Here is a 19,481-nt window from a genome sequence, read left to right as displayed (position 1 = left end):
TCCCAGCCCATGGGCTCCAGGGCCGTGGCCAGCTGTCCAGCCTGGTTGGCCAGCGGGGACCGACTTGTTCCCAGGTCTGGAGCAGTGGCCGGCAGGATGTGGCCTTGGCTGGGGCTGCAGGGTGGGGCCGACAGGGTGTCCAGTATGAGTGCCAGCCTTGAGGAGTGATTTCAGGGAAGTGGCCCAGCCAGGCAGCCATGGCACTTGAACAGAGGATGTGTCCGCTCTCAGGGACCATCAGAGCAGGCCTCCCAGTCACCCTCCGTAGCCCTCTCATCCTGGGAAAGAAATGGCCCCAGGTGGCATGGGTGGCTGGCCTATCTGGGCCTTCTTGCTTCCCAGGCCCTAGAAGCAGCTTTGTGCGCAGTGAGCCGAGCTGGCGCCAGTCAAGCCTGCCCAGGGTCGCTGGTTGCAGGGATTGGACTCAGAAGTCCCCTCCAGCCACAGTTGCCACAGTCACGGATGCCCAGGCTGATTAAGGCAGTGTGCTTGTTCCGCTGGGAGGTGAGGGATTGGGAGCATTGCCTGGATGCAGTGGTAGCAGCCCATGGGGTTTTAAGGGCTAAGTAGGAGTTTGTGGGCATGTGGTGGTGAGCTCAGAGTTCCTTTTGGGATCAGTAGCTCTGGAGTCACTTGGAGCCCCACCCCAACAGGTTAGAAGATGAGGCGAATGTGACATTTGCCATTATCCTGATGCCTCCGCCTGAGGGTGGTGGCTGCCTTGGCCTTCCTCCCAAGGGGGTTCCAGGGCTTGCACCCCAGAGTCACACCACGGCAGACACCTGGAGCAAGAACATTTACCCGGGGTGGCATGGAGGCTTGGAAACACATGCCTAATGTTTGGCATTCCTGGAATCTGAGCAGAGCCCGGCAGAGCTTCTGGGGAGACAAATGTCCCGACGTCAGATGCTTTGTGCACTGAGGCCCAGAGGGGGCAGAGAGGTGCAAGGAGGCAGCCGTGCCCTGTTGTCCCCGCCCTGTCCCACTCTCCCCTTCTCCCTCCCTCTGCAGCCTGTCAGCTCCGTCCAGCTCCCATCTTCACGGCTGCTGCCCTGGGGTTGCTCTGAGGGCTCCCTCCCGCCCGGCAGGATTCTCGGGGCCCTGGAGTCTGACCCCAGGCTCCTCTGGTTTTCTAGCTGGTGATTGGACCCTGGAGTCCCTCCTGTCTAGACAGGGTTGTAACCAGAAACCCCTAGCAGAGAGTATGCTGGAGCCCAGGCCCTTGGAGAGCCCAGTACAGTCACATGAATGCTGGCTGTGCTGAGTTTGGCTGGGCCCTGGCTCTGCCCTGTGACCTCTGTGACCCTTGGCTCCCTCTCAGTGGTGTTTCTTGGCCTCAGAGAGAGGCAGCCCCAAGGTGGCCTGAGGCCGGGAGCAGGCCCTGGCTCCCCTGTCACCTACCCAGTGACCCTGGGCAGGCCCTGGCCCCTCAGGCCCAGGCAACCCTCTCCTTCTATGGAGGCCTCCTCACTGCTTGAAGCCTTCAGGGCAGACTGGGGCAGCACTGGGGAGAGGCTGTGTGGTAGGCCAGTGTCTCCCAGAAGGTGGTGGCTGGTCAGGTAGGCCCAGTTCAGATGCTGGGGAGACATGGGGGCATGGCACACAGGCCACACGCAGCCTGGGAGGCCCCCAAGATCAGGCCCCACCTGAAGACACCAGGTCGTTTTCCCTGGGCCAGGCCCTTGGAAAGGAGGAGGGAGTTGGGGAGGGAGAACGGAACCCTGGTTCTCTGGCAGGCCCCATCCACCCATGGCCTGTGGGCTCCAGGGAGAGCATGGCCAGGGTGCCCAAGGAGATGAGGAGGAGGCCCCTCATGCTTGATGACCTCTCCTGCTCACTAGGGTTTATCAGCATCATTTAAGATCAGCCTTGTGCTGTGGGTTCCTGGCGTGCTGTGGATAACGCTCTGCCAGGGGTCAGCCCAGGCATGAGGGGTGGAGACTAGGCTGGAAAGGGGAGGGGCTTGCAGAGGGCTGGGCTTTTCCAGGGGATCAGGGTTCAGAACAGAGGTTTGGGGAGAGAAAGGGTTCAGAGATGACCTGGGGTTCAGGCACAGGCAGACAGAAGGACCCCAAGCAGGACTGGCCTTCCAGACAGGAAAGAGGGTTGCGGAGACACAGGAGGCCAATTTAGAGAGGCAGAGGAGAAAGGAGTTTCATGGGAAGACAGGGCTTGGAGAGAGATGAGGGAGGGAAACGGGGGCCGCCATGCACCCTCAGCTTCCGGGGGACTTTGGAGGGGGTCGGGGCTCAGTGGGAGCCGGAGGTTGGTGAAGAGGACCCAGTTTAGGGCACCTGTGTGGTGAAGTGGGGGACTCGGAGGGAGGCAGGGAGGCAAGGCCAGAGTTTTCTCTTTGGGGAGGGACTCATGGGGACTGTTATGGGGATGGAAGATCAGTTGGGGTCAAGCGTACGGTGAGAGTGAGGATGTGGTGGGGCAGCGGAGGCGGCTGAGGCTGGGAGGACCAGCATTGGTTAGGAAAAGTGATTCACAGGGAACAAAGAAGCCTCAGGGGACCGGGCCCAGAAGGGCTGGTAGGGATCGCAGAGAGGCTGTGGGCAGGTGAGTGGACCAGCCTTCAGGGAGACAAGTGTCCTTAGCAGCCAGGACCTCAGCATGGGACCAGAGCTCGGAATGGGACACTTTGCCCTGCGGGCAGAGGGAGTGTGACCTGGGGTCTGTGCAGGAGAGGCTCTGGGAGTGAACTGGAGTGGGGCCCTGGCTGGGTGAAGTCAGACTCCAGGAAAGGGGGCAGGAGCTCCGATGGGAGAAGTGGGCTCAGCCAGGAAGGAACAGAGTAGGGGTCTCTGAAACTTGTCGGAGGGCCTGGACTTGGTGGGCTAAGGAGGGAAGGGACTGGAGGGTGGCCTTGGGGGCCTTGGTGACTTGGTTAGAGATAGGACAGGCAGAGATGGGCACTCAGGTAGAAGGCCTGCTGGGGCTCAGGGGACTGGAGCTTCTTCAGGAGGGTACTGGAGCTTCCTTAGGAGGGAACTGAGCTGCTGGAACTGAGAGTCAACAGGCCAGAAGGGCAGGACCCAGGGGCGGGGGTCCCTTGAGGCAGCAGGGCCCAGGCGCTGGGGTAGAGCGCGATGGGGAGAGCGTTAATAGGAAGGGGGTCTCTCTTGGGGAGGCAGATAGAGAGGGTTCCGGGAGCCGCTAGTCTTTCACGGGGCGGGGGGCTCCGTGAGAAGGATGGGGCCGGGTGGGGTGGGGAGGAAGACACAGCGGGTCCGGGGAGATGGAGGTGGCGCCGGCACCCCGGTCGGGCGCTGTAGGGGTCCCATCCCTGCAGGACCTTGCAACTCCCCGGGGTCGCGGCTTCCGGCCGGGCCCGCAGCCCCCACCCTCCCGGCAGGAGGAGGCGGGAGGCGGGGAGGTGGCTGCGCCCGCCGCCGCCGCCGTGAGTCAGGTTCTGGGCTGCAGCCGCGCGGCCGGTCTGGCGCTGCGGAGGGAGCACAGGCGGCTGGGGAGGCAGCGGCGCCGCCGCCGAGCCCCGCACGCTCCCCACCCCCTCAAGGTTGGGCCGCTGGGACGCGGATCAGTGGACAGACAGCGGCCCGCGGGACGGCGGAAGGACGCGCGCACCGAGGCGCAGGGGGTCCGGCCGCGCGCCGAGGAGGAGTCGTTTGTAGGTGAGGAGGCGCCGTCCGAGCGGTTGCTGCAGACCCGGGTCTGGCTGGGGGCCGCAGAGCCTCGGCCGCAGACCCCCCGGCGCGCGCTGCACGGGCGCTGGGCACGCGGGGTGGCGCAGGGCGCGAGCGACTTGGTGCCGCGTTGGAGAAGTGTTCGTTTCGCAGCCTGTCATTGTGTATGGCCCGGGGGTGCGTGGCTCCGGGCAAGTGTGCGCGCTTGGGGTCCCCAGGTTGGAGGTGGGGGGCGGTGCGCACGAGTTGGAGACCCCGCACCTGTGCCGGTTCTCAGCGCTCGTGGCTGAGCCTGCGTCGCCTTGTGTGGGGAGTTGTTTACTCCTCAGTGGCTCTGAGCGCGCCCGCGGGTGCGCCCGGGGTCTGGAGAGCCCGCGGTGGAGCCCGTGGCGGTGCCCGTGGCGGTGCCCGTGGCGGTGCCTGTGGCGGTATCGGGTGTCCGCGGGCGCCGTGGACAGGTGCTTTGGCCGCTCTGCTCGCTCTGCCGGTTGGCGGCTGAGGCAGCGTGGCTGTGGGTCCCGCGCCCCATGTGTGCGGGGTTGTTTGGGGTGCTGGGGCACTCTGTGTTTTGCAACAGTGTCAGTCTCAGCGTCGGTGTGCTTCTGGGGGGGTGCTGTTGTGTGTGTCAGTGGGTGAGTGTTTGTGCGCAGATGGCAAAGTGATGAAAGCCCCAGGTCCCTGCCAAGGCTGCTGCGAAGGGCTTTGGCATCGTCTGTGGCCGCCGAGGCCCCGGGGCGGGTGGGGGAGGCAGGTGGCAGGCTGGCAGCTGGCGGCCCCCGCAGGGATTTCCGTCTCCACTGGGGCTGTTCTCGGGGCCGCCGGGCGTGAGGGTGGGTGCTGGCCGGTGGGCCGGGCCCAGCTCGCTCTCACTGTCTCCTCTCCAGACCCAGGGCCCCGACCAGTGCCCAGCCCCGCTGGGAGCCCCGGCCAGCACCACGGACGGCGCCCAGGAAGCCCGAGTCCCCCTGGACGGGGCCTTCTGGATCCCGAGGCCCCCGGCAGGTTCGCCCAAGGGCTGCTTCGCTTGCGTGTCCAAGCCCCCCGCCCTGCAGGCTCCAGCGGCCCCTGCCCCTGAGCCCTCGGCCTCTCCCCCGATGGCGCCCACACTGTTCCCCATGGAGTCCAAGAGCAGCAAGACCGACAGCGTGCGGGCCACCGGCGCGCCCCCGGCCTGCAAGCACCTAGCCGAGAAGAAGACGATGACCAACCCCACGACCGTCATCGAGGTCTACCCGGACACCACCGAGGTGAACGACTATTATCTATGGTCCATCTTCAACTTCGTCTACCTCAACTTCTGCTGCCTGGGCTTCATCGCCTTGGCCTACTCCCTCAAAGTGAGCCCGGGCGGTGGCAGGGGGCAAGGGTGGGCTGGAGAGGTGGTGCCGGCAGGACGGTCCCTGGCTGGCAAGCCCGGCCCCTCTCCCTCTCAGGGGAGCACACGGGTAGAGCAGGTGCAGTTGAGGGGCCAAGGGTTCAAAGGACAGCGAGGGGTCCTGATCGCCGGTCCCAGAGAGGTCGGGGTACTGGCTAGGTCTAGGCGGGCAGGGGTCTGCCCTTCCCTCTCCTGAGCCATCAGAGCCTGGCTTTCTGCTCAGCCAGCACAGCGGAACCCGCAGGAGGGGCTGGGGGCGGGCCGAGAGGGTCTGTGCTCGGGCTCAGGGGACATGGGACGTAGACCTGGGCAACAGCCACTCCTCCGTGTACAGGGATGGGGCCAGCATGGGGCTGAAGAGGGCTTGGAATCCTACCCCTGTGGAAAGGAAGAGGGGCCACCTTCTTATCCAGCTCCTCACCCGGAGCCCAAGGGCAGGTGCTTACACAGCTCTGCCAGGCCATGAGTGGAGACCAGTCCTGGGTGGCCAGGACAGCTCAGGGAAGAGGGATGTAAACAGGTTCTACACCTCCCCAGCCTCCACCCTGAGAGGGCATGACTTCCAGAATCACCTCAGTGCTGTGAGAAGAGCTGACTGGTAGCAGAGCAGGTGCTGGGCAGACATGACCCAGTCCCCCTGAGGTCAAGGTGGAGCGACAGGGATGGAGATGGTGGGAGGGAGGCTGTGATGGGCTCACAGTGAGGGGGGCAGCCCTATGTAAATGTGTCTGGTGCTGGAGCCCTTCCTGGGGAAAGGAGCGTGAGGGCGAGGGCAGGCCCCGGTGCCCTCCTCCCCACCCCGAGGCACCGGAAGGAAGGGCTTGGCTCACGTTTAGCCTAATCATCACATTTCCCCAGCCCAGACTTGAGTGGCCAAGGCCAGATGTACTCTACCAGTGCAGCTGCCCTGCCGGGTGGGGGAGAAGACGGGGGATGCGGGGAGGGAAGAGGCTGGGCAGAGGCTGGCTGGGAGGAAGGACGCCTGGCCAGCTTCGCCTCTGCTCCATCCTTGAGCTCGAGCCCCACCCCGCCCCGCATCGCAACTGCCATCGGCTTTCCCGTCCTGCTCCTGACTCATCATCATTGCCAACCCCCGGCATTGCCCACTGGCACGGGCACCTTCAACCTCGGGCGTGCCGACCCATCCCTGGGCTCTGACACAGGGGCCTGTGTGTGAGCCAGCACGTGCCAGTGTATGCATGTACTCAAGTGTAATTGCATAAATGGGCGTGTACTGTGAGTGTAACTGTATGTGTGCATGTGGATGCATTGTGTGCATGAATGTGTACATATATTTTGTGTGTGTGCATGTGTATGTGTGTAGGCATGAGTGTATTTGTGTGTGTGCACACGTGCATGCATATGTGTGCATGTGTGTGTAATCATGTGGGTGCACATGGTGTGTGTAAATGTGTGTGCCCAAGTGTGTGAGGGCGTGTGTGCATATGTGGTGTGTGTGTATGTACCTGTGTGTGTAATCGCATGTGTGTGCATGGTGTGTGTAAATGTGTGTGCACAATGTGCAAGGGTATGTTCATGTGTAATGTGTGTTCCTGAGTGTGTGCATGTGTGTGTAATCACACGTGAGTGTGCATGGCATGTGTAAATGTGTGTGCACAAGTGTGTGAGGATGTGTGCATGTGTGCTGTATGTACCTGTGTGTCCATGTGTGTGTAATCACACGTGTGTGTGCATGGCACGTGTAAATGTGTGTGCACAAGTGTGTGAGGGTGTGCGTGCATGCATATGTGTACCTGAGTGTGCATGTGTGTGTAATCACACGTGAGTGTGCATGGCACGTGTAAATGTGTGTGCACAAGTATGTGAGGGTGTGTGCATGTGTGCTGTGTGTATGGACCTGAGTGTGTGTGCATGTGTGTGTAATCACACGAGTGTGCATGGCACGTGTAAATGTGTATACACATGTGCATGAGGATGTGTGCATATGTGCTTTGTGTATGTACCTCAGTGTGCATGTTTGTAATCACACGTGTGTGGTGCATGTAAATGTGTGTGTACAAGTGTGTGAGAGTGTGTGTGCATGTGTGATGTGTGTATGCACCTGAGTGTGCATGTGTGTGTAATCACACGTGAGTGTGCGTGGCACATATAAATGTGTGTACAAGTGTGTGAGATCACGTGTGCGTGTGTGGTGAGTGTCTATTCCTGCATACACACATGCGTGTGCGTGTGTGTGTGTGTAGAAGCAACAAAGGAAAGGGACCCCTGGAACTGAGGGTCATGCCTCCCACCAGCTCCAGCTGTGGCTCCCCAGACCCATCCTGAGCAGAGAGCTCTGGTGTTGCGGGGCTGAAGCTGCAGCTGGTGGAGCTCTGCGTCCCCTCGCTGTGCCCTGCCAACAGCCTGCGGACACGGGTCTGGCTGCCTGGGCTCCTGTCCGGAAGCCGTCCCTCCTCCCGCTTGGCCCAGGCTGTGGCTGGCCGGCCGGCATGGGGCAGGCCCATCTGGCTCGGGTGTAGGTAGGTCAAAGACTTCTGGGTGGTGCCGGGTGTCTGCAGGGGTTGGGGGTGGTGTGAGCTTGGCCCTTCTGAGGGGCAGGGACTGCTCATTACACCTCCTCCCAGGCCTGCTCCTCCTGCGTCCTTCCTGCGGGGGTTGGGAGCAGCCAGGGCAGAGAGGCTTTGGGGCATACTTGGGAGTGGGTGCGAGGTGAGTTGCCTCTATCCTGGGCAGGAGGGAGGACGGAAGTGGCTGGCTGTGGACCCCACTCCTGGGAATGCATCCATCTGGCCACGCAGCTGCAGGTCTCCTGATCTGCACCCTACACCAAGGGCACAGGGCGGACTTGGGGTCAGAAGGTCTTGGCTAAAATCCGAGCTCTTGGGACAGACAAGCCATCTTGCCTCACTGAGCCCCTGTTCCCTCATCTGTTCCCAAAACAAATAGAAACAAAACAACATTCAAGCCAGCACACGTGAGCAGGGCGGAGGCCCGCATGCAGTGGTACGAAATAGACAGCGTGTCCTTGCCTGCCCCCACGTGTCCATCCACCCATCCAGCCATCCATCCACCCCCCACCCACATGGGCCAATTCAGCTCAACGCAGGCTGGATCTGCAGCGCGGAGATTGGAGCCTTATTTTGCACAGCCTGGTGTCCGGGGAAGGCAGAGATATAGAAAGTCAATTCTCCATTCATGCCGCCTCCACACGCTGCCTCCTGATGACCACTGGCTCCCGCGGTCAGCTGGATGATGGTCAAACGTCTCATCTCAGCATCCAAACTGCGTTTTTAACCCTTCTGGCCTCAGCAGTTCCCTGCCCCGGTCACTCGGCAAATGTGACGTGAGCGAGGTGCACAGCCCGGTCTGCATATGCACATCCTCAGCCTGGAGAGCTTTTGTGAGATCTGGGTCTCTCTTCTGCAAAGCCTCCAGAGACAGTCCTGCCCCAGCCACATCTGTTCACCCCAGCCAACCTGTGCTCAAGGCAGAGCTGGCCAACAATGGATCAAGACATGTTGACCTAATGGTGAGGGTGTGCATGCATGCGTGATGTATGTACCCGAGTGTGCATGTGTGTGTGATCACACATGAGTGTGCATGGCACGTGTAAATGTGTGTGCACAAGTGTGTGAGGGTGTGTGCATGTGTGCTGTGTGTATGTACCTGAGTGTGTGTGCATGTGTGTGTAATCGCACGAGTGTGCATGGCACGTGTAAATGTGTGTACACAAGTGTGTGAGGGTGTGTGCATATGTGCTTTGTGTATGTACCTGAGTGTGTGTGCATGTGTGTAATCGCACGAGTGTGCATGGCACGTGTAAATGTGTGTACACAAGTGTGTGAGGGTGTGTGCATGTGTGCTGTGTGTATGTACCTGAGTGTGTGTGCATGTGTGTGTAATCGCATGAGTGTGCATGGCACGTGTAAATGTGTGTACACAAGTGTGTGAGGGCGTGTGCATATGTGCTTTGTGTATGTGCCTGAGTGTGCATGTTTGTGGACAGAGGACACATGAGACGGAAGAAGCACCACAGTGTTTCAAAAAAGGAATATTTCATTCCCAGTTTGGGGTGAGGCTGGAAGACTTCTAAGAGGAGGCAGCAATTTCACCGGGCCTTGAAGCTTGGTGAGGGGAAGGTGTTTCAGGCGGGGGAAAGAGCATAAACTAAGACACATAGGTGGGGCAGTCGAGGGGGTTGGCAAGGCCCCTGTCCTTGGTGGGAAATAGAAGACAGTCCTAGAAGAGTGCCTGAGGCAGTGCAGTGAGGGGTTTGAAAACCTCGTGAGGGGCTGGGCTCTCATCTGTAGGAGACATGGAAGAGAAGGATATGATCAGTGCCATGAAATCTGCAACCAGTGTAGGGGAAGGGGACAAGTCAAGCCTCGAGGCAGAGGGTTCAAGTCCCAGTGTGGTGGTCCAGGTGGAAGAACTTGTGAGCTGGGGATGGGGGTGGGAGAGGAGGAACAGGTGTGGCCAGGACACAGCAGCTGCTAGATGTGAGCCCAGGAGGCTGTGAGACCTTCCAGTGACAGGGCGATCAGAAAGAACAGGTTAGGTGGGTGGGTTCTGCCTTGGGTTTTCGATGTACACACTCGCCCACTCACTCCTTTCTGAATATCAGCATCACACATTGATCTTTCCCATCCTCCATCTATCAATCATTCATCCATCTTCCATCCATCCATCCTCCATCTGTCCATCCTCCATCCACCCATCCATCCACCCTCCATCCATCCATCCATCTATCATTCATCCATCTTCCATCCATCCACCCTCCATCCATCCATCCATTTATCTTTCATCCATCCATCCATTTGTCCATCCATCCTCCATCTGTCCATCCTCCATCCACCCATCCATCTATCATTCATCCATCTTCCATCCATCCATCCTCCATCTGTCCATCTCCATCCATCCATCCATCCACCCTCCATCCATCCATCCATCTATCATTCATCCATCTTCCATCCATCCATCCTCCATCTGTCCATCCTCCATCCACCCATCCATCCACCCTCCATCCATCCATCCATCTATCATTCATCCATCCATCCATTTGTCCATCCATCCTCCATCTGTCCATCTTCTATCCACCCATCCATCCACCCTCCATCCATTCATCCATTTATCTTTCATCCATCCATCCATTTGTCCATCCATCCTCCATCTGTTCATCCATCCATCCTCCATCCATCCTCCATTCATCCATCCATCCATCCATCCACCATCCATCCATCTATCCATCCACCCATCCATCCTCCATCTGTCCATCCATCTATCCTCCATCTGCCCATCCATCCATCATCTGTCCATCCATCTGTCCATCCTCCCTCTGTCCATTCATCCAAATTTATATTCAATCCATCCTCCCACATTCCTTTCAACTCCTCCAAAGAGCCACCCAAGCTTCCATCTACCTGTGTTCACACATGATCATTCAGGCTCCCCTCCCTGCCCTGCTCTCCCATCCTGTCCCCACCAACCTTCTGCATCAACCCACTAAACTATTCATCTAGCCTCACTTTCTTAGTAATTGCCCACTTTTCTTCCCAGCCCTACCTGTCAATAGACCCAATCATCCCTCCATCCTGTGACCTCATATGGCTGTGACCTCACAAGGCAACACATTTATTCACCCTTCAAGCCATCCACCCACCCTTCCTCCTGCTGCTCCCCAAACTGAGTCACACTCACCCATTCACTGCCTTCTTCATACTCAGCATGCCTCAGCTCACCCCATCTGTCAGCACAATCCAGCCATTGTCACTTTCTCTATTCCCTCCCTCCTCATCCACCCTGTCTCTCACTGTTCATGCATCAATTTCTCACGTTCTTCTTTTCCCTCTCATTTTTTTTCTTTTCCTTCCTTTTGCCCCACTTTTCAGCCACGCATTCTCCCCTTCTACCCCCTTCATTCTTTCTACCATCCGCCTACCTGCTTTACCAATATAGCTAATCATTCAGCCGTAAAATTTCCATTCTTTGTTTCCTCTCGTCCATTGCCCATCTGACCTTCCAGCCACATCTATCTCGCCTTTCCTTCCTTTGCTTTATTCATGTCTCCCATTCATGTGCCTCCAAGTTGAGTGGCATGAGCCTGTCCAGACTGCTGTAACGAATTATCATAGGTTAGGTGGTTTATAAACTCTGGGTATTAACTTCTCACTGTTCTGGAGGCTGGAAGTCTGAGACCAGGGTGCCAGCATGGTCAGGTTCTGATCAGGACCCTCTTCTGGGTTGCAGGCTGTCAACTTCTGTGTCCTTATTTGCCAGTAAATCCTAGGGCTCCTCTGGGGCCCCTTTTATAAGGGTGCCAATCCCATGCATGACCTAATCCTCTCAAGAGCCCCAACTGCTACCATCACTTTAGGGGTTAGGATTTCGCACAGGAATTTGGAGGACATGAACATTAGACCATAACATTGCCCTTTCATCCACTTTCATGTCATCCCTTCCTTGTGTTTCCTCTCCCCTGTTCCTCCAGTGACCTGTCCCGTCCATCTCTATAGCCAGAGCCAGTTCCTCTCTGTACCCATCTGCCCATCCCTACTCTTTTTCCTTCACACATTCACCCATCTGTCATCCGTCAATATTCACAGTCATAGAAGAACTGCCTGGCCACCTAGCCCTCAATTCATCATCAGAATGTCCTTCCATTTTCCTTCCTTCCTTGCTTTGATGGACTCACTCAACTCCCAGCCATCAGCCTGTTCTCTCTCCCGCTCTCCTCCTCCCTCTCCTCTACCCACCCAGCACCATCCATTGCCCCTGCACCCACATAGCTGCCCCATCCTCTATGTCCCACCTCTGCTTATGCTTCTCAGCCCATTCCGCCATCTAGCACCCTTGCGCCCCCTTTGCTTTCCCTGCTTCTTGGCCCACTCTTCTCGAGCGCCTTTCCTAATTGCTTTTGGCTCCCTAACCTTCTGTCACTGCGGGTCTCCAGGGCTCAGCCCTCTGTCCTCTCCTTCCTTCACGTTCACTCCCTTGGCGCCCCATCCAGTACCATGGCTTTAGTATTAGGCCATTCTTACACAGCTGTAAAGAAACACCTGAGAGTGAGTAATTTATAAGAAAAGAGGTTTAATTTGGCAGGCTATACAGGCAGCATGGTGCTGGTATCTGCCTCTGGGGAAGCCTCAGGAGGCTTCCAGTCATGGTGGAGGGCAGAGTGGGAGCAGGCATCTCACATGGCGAGACTGGGAGCAAGGGAGAGATAACGGGGAGGCGCCTCACACTTTTAAGCAACCAGCTCTCAGGAATTCACTCACTATGGTGAGGACAGCATCAAGCCATGAGACCTACACGCATATCCCAAACACCTCCCGCCAGGCCCTCTCCACCACTGGGGATCGCTGCAACATAGATTCGGCGGGGACAGATGTTCAAACTATATCAGTTTTAAATACCATCTTTCTGCTGATGCCTCTCAAATTTATATCTCTGCCCTAGACCTCATCTCTGAACTCCAGACTCACACAAAGTGCTACGCCAAATGTCTACTGTATGTGTAAAGGGCATTCCTAACTTGACATGTCAGAAATTGAACTGCTAAATGAGTCTTCCTTTTGCAGCGTTCTACAGCTCCCTGTTCAGTTGATCAACCCCAAAAACCTTGAGATCATGTCAGATTCCATGCTTTTTATCATACTCTATACCTGATCCCAGCAACCACCATCAGCTCCACATACTATGCATGTCCAGGAGCTGGCCAAGTCTCACTACCTTCACCACTGTTGCCCTGTCCAAGCCACCCTCACACTTCCCTGGACCATTCAATCCACCTCTCTCTGCCTGTTCAGCTATCCCTTCTTTTTTTTTTTCGAAATGGAGTCTTGCTCTGTTGCCCAGGCTGGAGTGCAGTGGCGTGACATCGGCTCACTGCAACCTCCACCTCCTGTGTTCAAGCGATTCTCCTGCCTCAGCCTCCCGAGTAGCTGGGATTACAGGTACACCCTACCACACCAGGCTAATGTTTGTATTTTTAGTAGAGACGGGGTTTCACCATGTTGGTCAGGCTGGTCTCGAACTCCTGACTTCGTGATCCGCCTGTCTTGGCCTCCTAAAGTGCTGGAATTACAGGCGTGAACCATTGCACCCGGCCCCCACCGTCTGTTCTTAGCACAGCGGCCAGCACTGCCTGGTTCACATGTCATATCACGTTCATCTTTCCGGCTCTAAATGACTAAAAAGCACCCTCAGAGCCTGCACCGTGCTCCTGGATGGTCTCCTCTGACCGTATGTCCTCCCCTTCTCTCTGTGATCTGCTGCCCCTACTCTGCACCTAGTCCTCAGAGGCACCGGGCCCTGCACATAGAGCTCTATGTGCCCAGGACGTGCCTCCCTGTGGATGAACACATGGCCGAGTCTGTCACATTATTCTGGTCTTTCCTCAAATATCTCCCACAAGGTCTTTTCTGGCCACCGAGCTAGACTCGCACCTCCTACAGCACTCTCTGTTCCCTTGAGCCTCTTCGGGTTTCTTTTTAGCACACTGAGCACATTACATGTTTTACTTATTTATTGTGTTTATTTTCTGTATCTTCTCCCTACAATGTAAGCTACATGAGGACAGAGACTCTGTTTTATTCCTTGTAATATAAGCAGGACCTAGAATAGCAACTACTCAGAGCAAGCACTAAGTAAATATTGATTGATGATTGATTGATTGATTGATTAATGAATCTGTGTACCCATCTACCATCCAGTGGTCTATGCTATATTTATCAACAACCCTCCTTCCTATTATCCACCAGTCTTACCCATTCAAAACATGTCATAAATTCATTTATCTACCTGTTCCACCCATTCAGCTCATGGATCCATCCCAGCCATCCAGTGTCCATTACTATATCCAGCCATGGACCTGCTCCAGCCATCCAGCGGGCATTCAGAAACCCATCTGTGCACCTGCCCCTCCAGTCTGGCATCTGTTCCTGTATTCCTGTAACCACCTGTCCATTCATTGAAATCACTTGAAGTTCCAGTCTTTTTTTTTTTTTTTTTTTTTTTTGAGATGGAGTCTCACTCTGTCACCCAGGCTGGAGTGCAGTGACATGATCTCAGCTCACTGCAACCTCCGCCCTCCAAGTTCAAGCAATTTTCCTGCCTCAGCCTCCTGAGCAGCTGGGATTACAGGCGCCTGCCACCGTGTCCGGCAAATTTTTTTGTATTTTTAGTAGAGACGGGTTTCACCATCTTGGCCAGGCTGGTCTTGAACGCCTGACCTCATGATCCACCCGCCTCGGCCTCCCAAAGTGCTGGGATTACAGGCGTGAGCCACCGAGCCCGGCCTCCATTCTTTTTATCACACTGCAAACCTGATCCCAGCAAACGCTGTCAGCTCCACCTTCAACACATGTCCAGAAGTTGGCCGGGTCTCTCCACCTTCACTGCCACTGCCCTGGTCCAAGCCGCCATGAACACATGAGCACACATTCTCGTGTATTCATCTATTTGCCCATCCTGCCCACTGAACATGCTCTCACATATCCACACATCACCTCCCATCCAGCAGCCATTCACTTACCCACTTACCCAGCTGCCCCACCCACGTGGCATACATTTGCGTATCCATCTGTCCATTTGGACATACATTCATATGTTCGTCTATAGTCCTGTTCCCCCATCCAGCATGTGCAGACGGTCCCCACCTTATGATGGTTTGACATATGATTTTTCAACTTCACAATGGCAGGAAACCCATAGGCACTCAGTACGCTCCTCAGTTTACCGGGCTTGTGAAAAACGCATCATACGAAAATGCGTATGAAACGTTCAATTACGACACTTTAAACTTATGATGGATTTATTGGACTGTAGCCCCATTGTACATCAAGAAGCATCGTATTCATAAATTCAGCTATCTGCCTGTCCCACTCATCCAGCGTACATTCTTATATCCATCCAGCCCTCCTCCCTACCCAGCACAAGTTTCTACATCCATTTCTCTGTCCCATACACCCAGTCTCCATCTATATAACCCCTCAGCTCCATCCACCCACCTTTCCAGGATCACTCCCCCGCCCTCCTCTTCCCTATCTTCTTTAGCTGTGGCCACCATTTTCCATGCACCCAATACCCCAGCTGCCTCAGCCTCCTGCCCGCCACTCCATCCACTTTTGACACCCAGTGTTTCACCCTCCCTCTGCCACGTTCTTCCTCACTCCAAGTATCCAACAAAGAAATCATGACCAAAAGTTTGTTTTAGGAATTCAGAGTTGTCTTGGTATATGAAAATCAATGAATTATAATCTACCTTGTTAATGAATTAGAGAAAGAAAAAATATGTTTATCTTGTGGAAATTCTAATGCAATCATAGACCTCTAATGATAAGATGAGCATTATCCTTCCTGGTACATTGAGGTCAAGAATGAGGCTCAGCTGCTTGTCCTCATTGCTGCCCACTGGGATCACTCTGGGATCTTCTTTGCCTCCATGAGAGGAGCTTACTTTGGCCAGGCTCTGTGGTGGAGTTTCACATCCATCAATTCATTAAGGCTTTCCCACAACCTTGGGAGGCAGCGCTGTTGTCATCTTCATGTCTCAGATGAGGAAATGAGGAGCAGAAGAGTGAGTTGTTAGCTTGCCTAAGGCTGCACACTCTGTGACCCACAGAATCAGGATTGAAATCCAGTCAGTGTTTCTGCGTCTGTGCTTTAACCTCTATGCTGTGCTGTCTAGGAATAGACTGCAAGGAGGAAATAGAACTATTAGTATTTGCTGTTGATATGATTTATTATTAAGAACACGTGGTCAATTAGTACAATATGATAGTTTAGCTGGATACAAAATCAATTAGACATACAATTTTAAAATATACTTTTACATGATAATAAAAACCAAAACAAATAGACTAAGTCTAACAAAAGATGTAATAGCTCTTTCTGGAGAAAGTTATACAACTTTATTTTAACAAAGGCATCAAATAAGACCTCAATAAGTGGGTGACACATTCAGTCCTTAGAAAGGAATACAAATTTCAATCAGATGTCAGTTTCCTCCAAAACCACTAGCATGAGAACCCGATGAGAGCATAGACTTTCTTCCTGCCTCCTTCCCTACCCTGATTCCTCAATACCTGCTTCTTCACATCGTTGATCTCTCCATTTTGATAGCACGTTCTGTACAATTTATCTTCCAAGTCATCTACTTGCTCATTTGACCTTGTTCCCTCCCTTCCCTTCTCTCTCCAACTTTTATTCCAGCTCCACTCCATTGACTCCACTCCATCTTTCAACCCACTCCTCTCCATCCACTCCATCCATTCCATTAACTCCAGTCCATCCATTCCATTCACTCCACTCCATCCACTCCATCCATTCCATGCACTCCACTCCATCTATTCCACCGACTCCACTCCATCCATTCCATGCACTCCACTCCATCCATTCCATCCTCTCCACTCCATCCATTCCATCCTCTCCACTCCATCCATTTCATCCACTCCACTCCATTCACTCCATCCACTCCACTCCATTCACTCCATCCACTCCACTCCATTCACTCCATCCACTCCACTCCATTCACTCCATCCACTCCACTCCATTCACTCCATCCACTCCACTTCATCTTCTCCACTCCATCCACTCCATCCATCCACTCCACTTCACTCCACCTCACTCCACTCTATCCATCCACTCCATCCACTTCACTGCATTCACTCCATCACTCCACTCCATCCACTCCACTCTATTGCACTTCACTGCATTTACTCCACTTCACTCCATTCCACTCCACTGAATTGCGTTCTCTCTTTCCCTTCCCCACTCCCTCTATCCTCTTTTTTCTCTCCTCTCCCTTTGTTCCTTCCACTATTCTGCCTCTTCCATCCATCCACCCACAGGCCAAACCATTCATGCTTCCATTCTTCCACTCAGTTACGCACCCATTGCCCTGACCGCCCATCTGTCCTCTGTCCGTCCACTCTTCTGACCTGGGTCTCCTGTTCATCTGCCTAATCTGTGCACTGAGGGATCCAGGCATTAGTCAGTCCCAGTATCTATCTACCCACCTTCCTTCTTTCAGCCCAGCCCCAATCTACTAAGGCTAAGACTTTTTGCCTTTTCCTCTCTTCCTCTCTCCATTCTCTTTCTCTTCCTCATCCTGGTTTCTTCTTACAGCAAACTCACGCACATGTCTGTGGATGTGATAGAAAGAAAGAGTGCTGAGGACGGAGGGCCCTATAACTCATTCTGAATGAAGGTCGCTTCTTGGAAATGAGTCCAGCTCAGTCCACTGCCTCCCCAGGACTTCCTGAGTGCCAGCCCACTTCCTTCACCTTAATATCCCTCCCCAAGGGCCCTGGAGATTGCTGTCTCTCCTGTCAATGCACAAGGCTCGTCCTCAGGGCATCCCAGTTAATTTTAAACTAAGCAGAACCAATCAAATTAGGAGAGAGTTGTGTCACCCCATCCTCCAATCATATTCTCTCTGAGGCCAACTTCTTTTATTTTGATCATTTAACACTTGCAAAAAGGGAAAAGAATTTCTTTACGTCCTTCACCCAGATGTCCCAAATGTTAACATTTTACCATATTTGCTTTTCTCTCTCTATATAAATACATCTTACCTACTTTATAAACCAGCAGAGGGTTGAGAGGTTTCAGACATGATGCCCGTGTGCCCCTAAGTTCATCAGTGTCTGGTACCCCAGGGCAGAGACAGCCTCCTCCAGAACCATAGTTCATTTGTCAGCTCTCGGAAACAAGACACTGATACTGTGCTGAGTGCTGTGGCACTGGCCCTGCTGGGCTCCTGGCTGCTCCGGGGCCCTGCTCCCTGGCTGACTGCCTGTTTCCTCTCCTCCTCCCGGCTTCAGGTGCGAGACAAGAAGCTTCTCAATGACCTGAATGGAGCCGTGGAGGATGCAAAGACGGCCCGGCTGTTCAACATCACCAGCTCTGCCCTGGCAGCCTCCTGCATCATCCTCGTCTTCATCTTCCTGCGGTACCCCCTCACCGACTACTAAGGCCTGCCAGGCACGTCCGCTGGCGGAGACAAGCACTGAGACATGTTTATTCTCATGGTCCCTGAAACGCAGGATCCCATGAGGTTGGGGCAGGGCAGAGCTTCTTGTCCTGGGGCTCCCTTGAGCTGTGAACCGGGCAGCAAGGCCATCAGAAGCTGAGTACAGCAAGGGGGCAGTGAGCTTGGCCCTCAGCCCACCCCCTCCGCCTCCTGGCCTCCGCCCTGCCTGTGTCTGGGGCCTGGGGGCTTCTCCCCTCGCTGCTGCACCCTGGCTTCCAGTGTCTGTGTCCCTGCCCTCACATGCCCCTTCCCAGGCTCCTGGGGCTCCTTGGACCTGACACCTAGCAGGAAGGGCTTAGGCAAAAGTGTCCCAGGATGGGACGACTCACTCTATGCTCCCTGTCCCTGCCTCCTCCACGCTGTGACCCTGCTCAGAGCCCTCGTGTCTGTGAACTTTCAATGAAATACCCATGCAGCTCCAGCCCAGCCTTCTACTTTGTGTCCCTGGCAGGGCCTGGAAAAGTCTGGAAGCTTTGCAAGCCTCCTTCAGGAACTGCCTGGAGGTCAGGGCCCCTGGCACTGTGTCACAGCGGACTGCAGGAGACAGTCTGCTCCATTACAGCTGTGCCAGATGGTGAATGGGGGGGTGGGCATTTGGTGGAGGTACCCCAAACTCGAGTCGCTTAGAGGGTCAGGCAGCCTCCTGGGGGGAAGGAAGTGGTAGAGCACAGCCTCAGCTGCCTGCGTTGGCCAAATCAGAGCAAAGGAAACCACACATTCACTCAGAAGGAAGCAGCAGGCAGAGACGATAGACCCCTGGCTAACCCCTGTCCCTCCTGGAGGGCTCTGGGACCCGGGCAGGCCCCTTTACCTCTCTCGTGCCCATCTCCTTAACTGTAACATAGGAAAATGACCTTTCACTTCTACAATCACTGTGAAAATCAACTGAAGATGCTGTTCAAAGGCCGAGACCCGTGCCATCCCGGTCCATGGCACGTGCAGTCTGCAATGTGGAAGGCAGGATGCAGGGATGGGCTCTGTCCCCTTGGAACTCAGGCAGAGTCATGGGGGTGCCGGTCAGCCCTGAAGACAAGTCTGATGAGAGTGCACTAGGAAAAGTGAAGGGTGTCAAGGCACACGAAGGAGGCGGGGAGGTGAAGATGAAGAAGATGAGGCACTGGCCATGGGTGCAGAGCCTCACGCTGTGGGGGCCCCGCTGGTCTGGGAAACTGCAGGAAATCCCACAGCTCAGGTGTGCAGTGGGAAGGACTTATCATCCCATGGGAAGGCAGGCGAACTTTCCCAGGAAAGGGGCATGGCCGTGCGCTTCGTGTTTTGGGAAGATCATGCCCTCCGGGGTAGCGAGGCCAGCTTGGAGGGGATCCCAATGGACAGAGGTGGATGCAAGTGGAGGAGCTGAGCCTGGGCTGGGGCCAGCAGCAGAGGGTTGGACAGCAGGGCGCCTGGCAGCTGTGCAGGTGGTGGGGTTGACTGGTTTGGGAGGTAAGCTGGGGGAGAAGCCTGG

At 55.3% G+C, this 19,481-nt stretch overlaps 1 protein-coding gene across 2 annotated transcripts; it reads left to right on the top strand.

Moving 5' to 3' along the window:
- The first annotated feature begins 1,979 nt into the window (after nucleotides 1–1,979).
- On the top strand, nucleotides 1,980–18,437 carry LOC105469797 (interferon induced transmembrane protein 10). Of its 2 annotated transcripts, none has more exons than XM_011721337.3 (3): nucleotides 1,980–2,265; nucleotides 4,532–4,984; nucleotides 17,808–18,437. In XM_011721337.3, exons 1-3 carry the CDS (start codon nucleotides 2,158–2,160, stop codon nucleotides 17,955–17,957), a joined length of 711 nt encoding a protein of 236 aa, XP_011719639.2. In that variant the 5' UTR covers nucleotides 1,980–2,157; the 3' UTR covers nucleotides 17,958–18,437. The 2 variants fall into 2 exon arrangements, with proteins under 2 accessions (XP_011719639.2, XP_011719638.1); XM_011721336.3 differs by lacking the exon at nucleotides 1,980–2,265 and adding an exon at nucleotides 3,431–3,635.
- The last annotated feature ends 1,044 nt before the right edge of the window (nucleotides 18,438–19,481 follow it).

The sequence above is a fragment of the Macaca nemestrina genome, chromosome 12 (assembly GCF_043159975.1).
Source record: "Macaca nemestrina isolate mMacNem1 chromosome 12, mMacNem.hap1, whole genome shotgun sequence".
In the NCBI taxonomy this organism is placed as follows: Eukaryota; Metazoa; Chordata; class Mammalia; order Primates; family Cercopithecidae; genus Macaca; species Macaca nemestrina.
The sequence above is the reverse complement of the archived record's forward strand: the minus strand, read 5'-3'. Positions and strand labels throughout refer to the sequence as shown.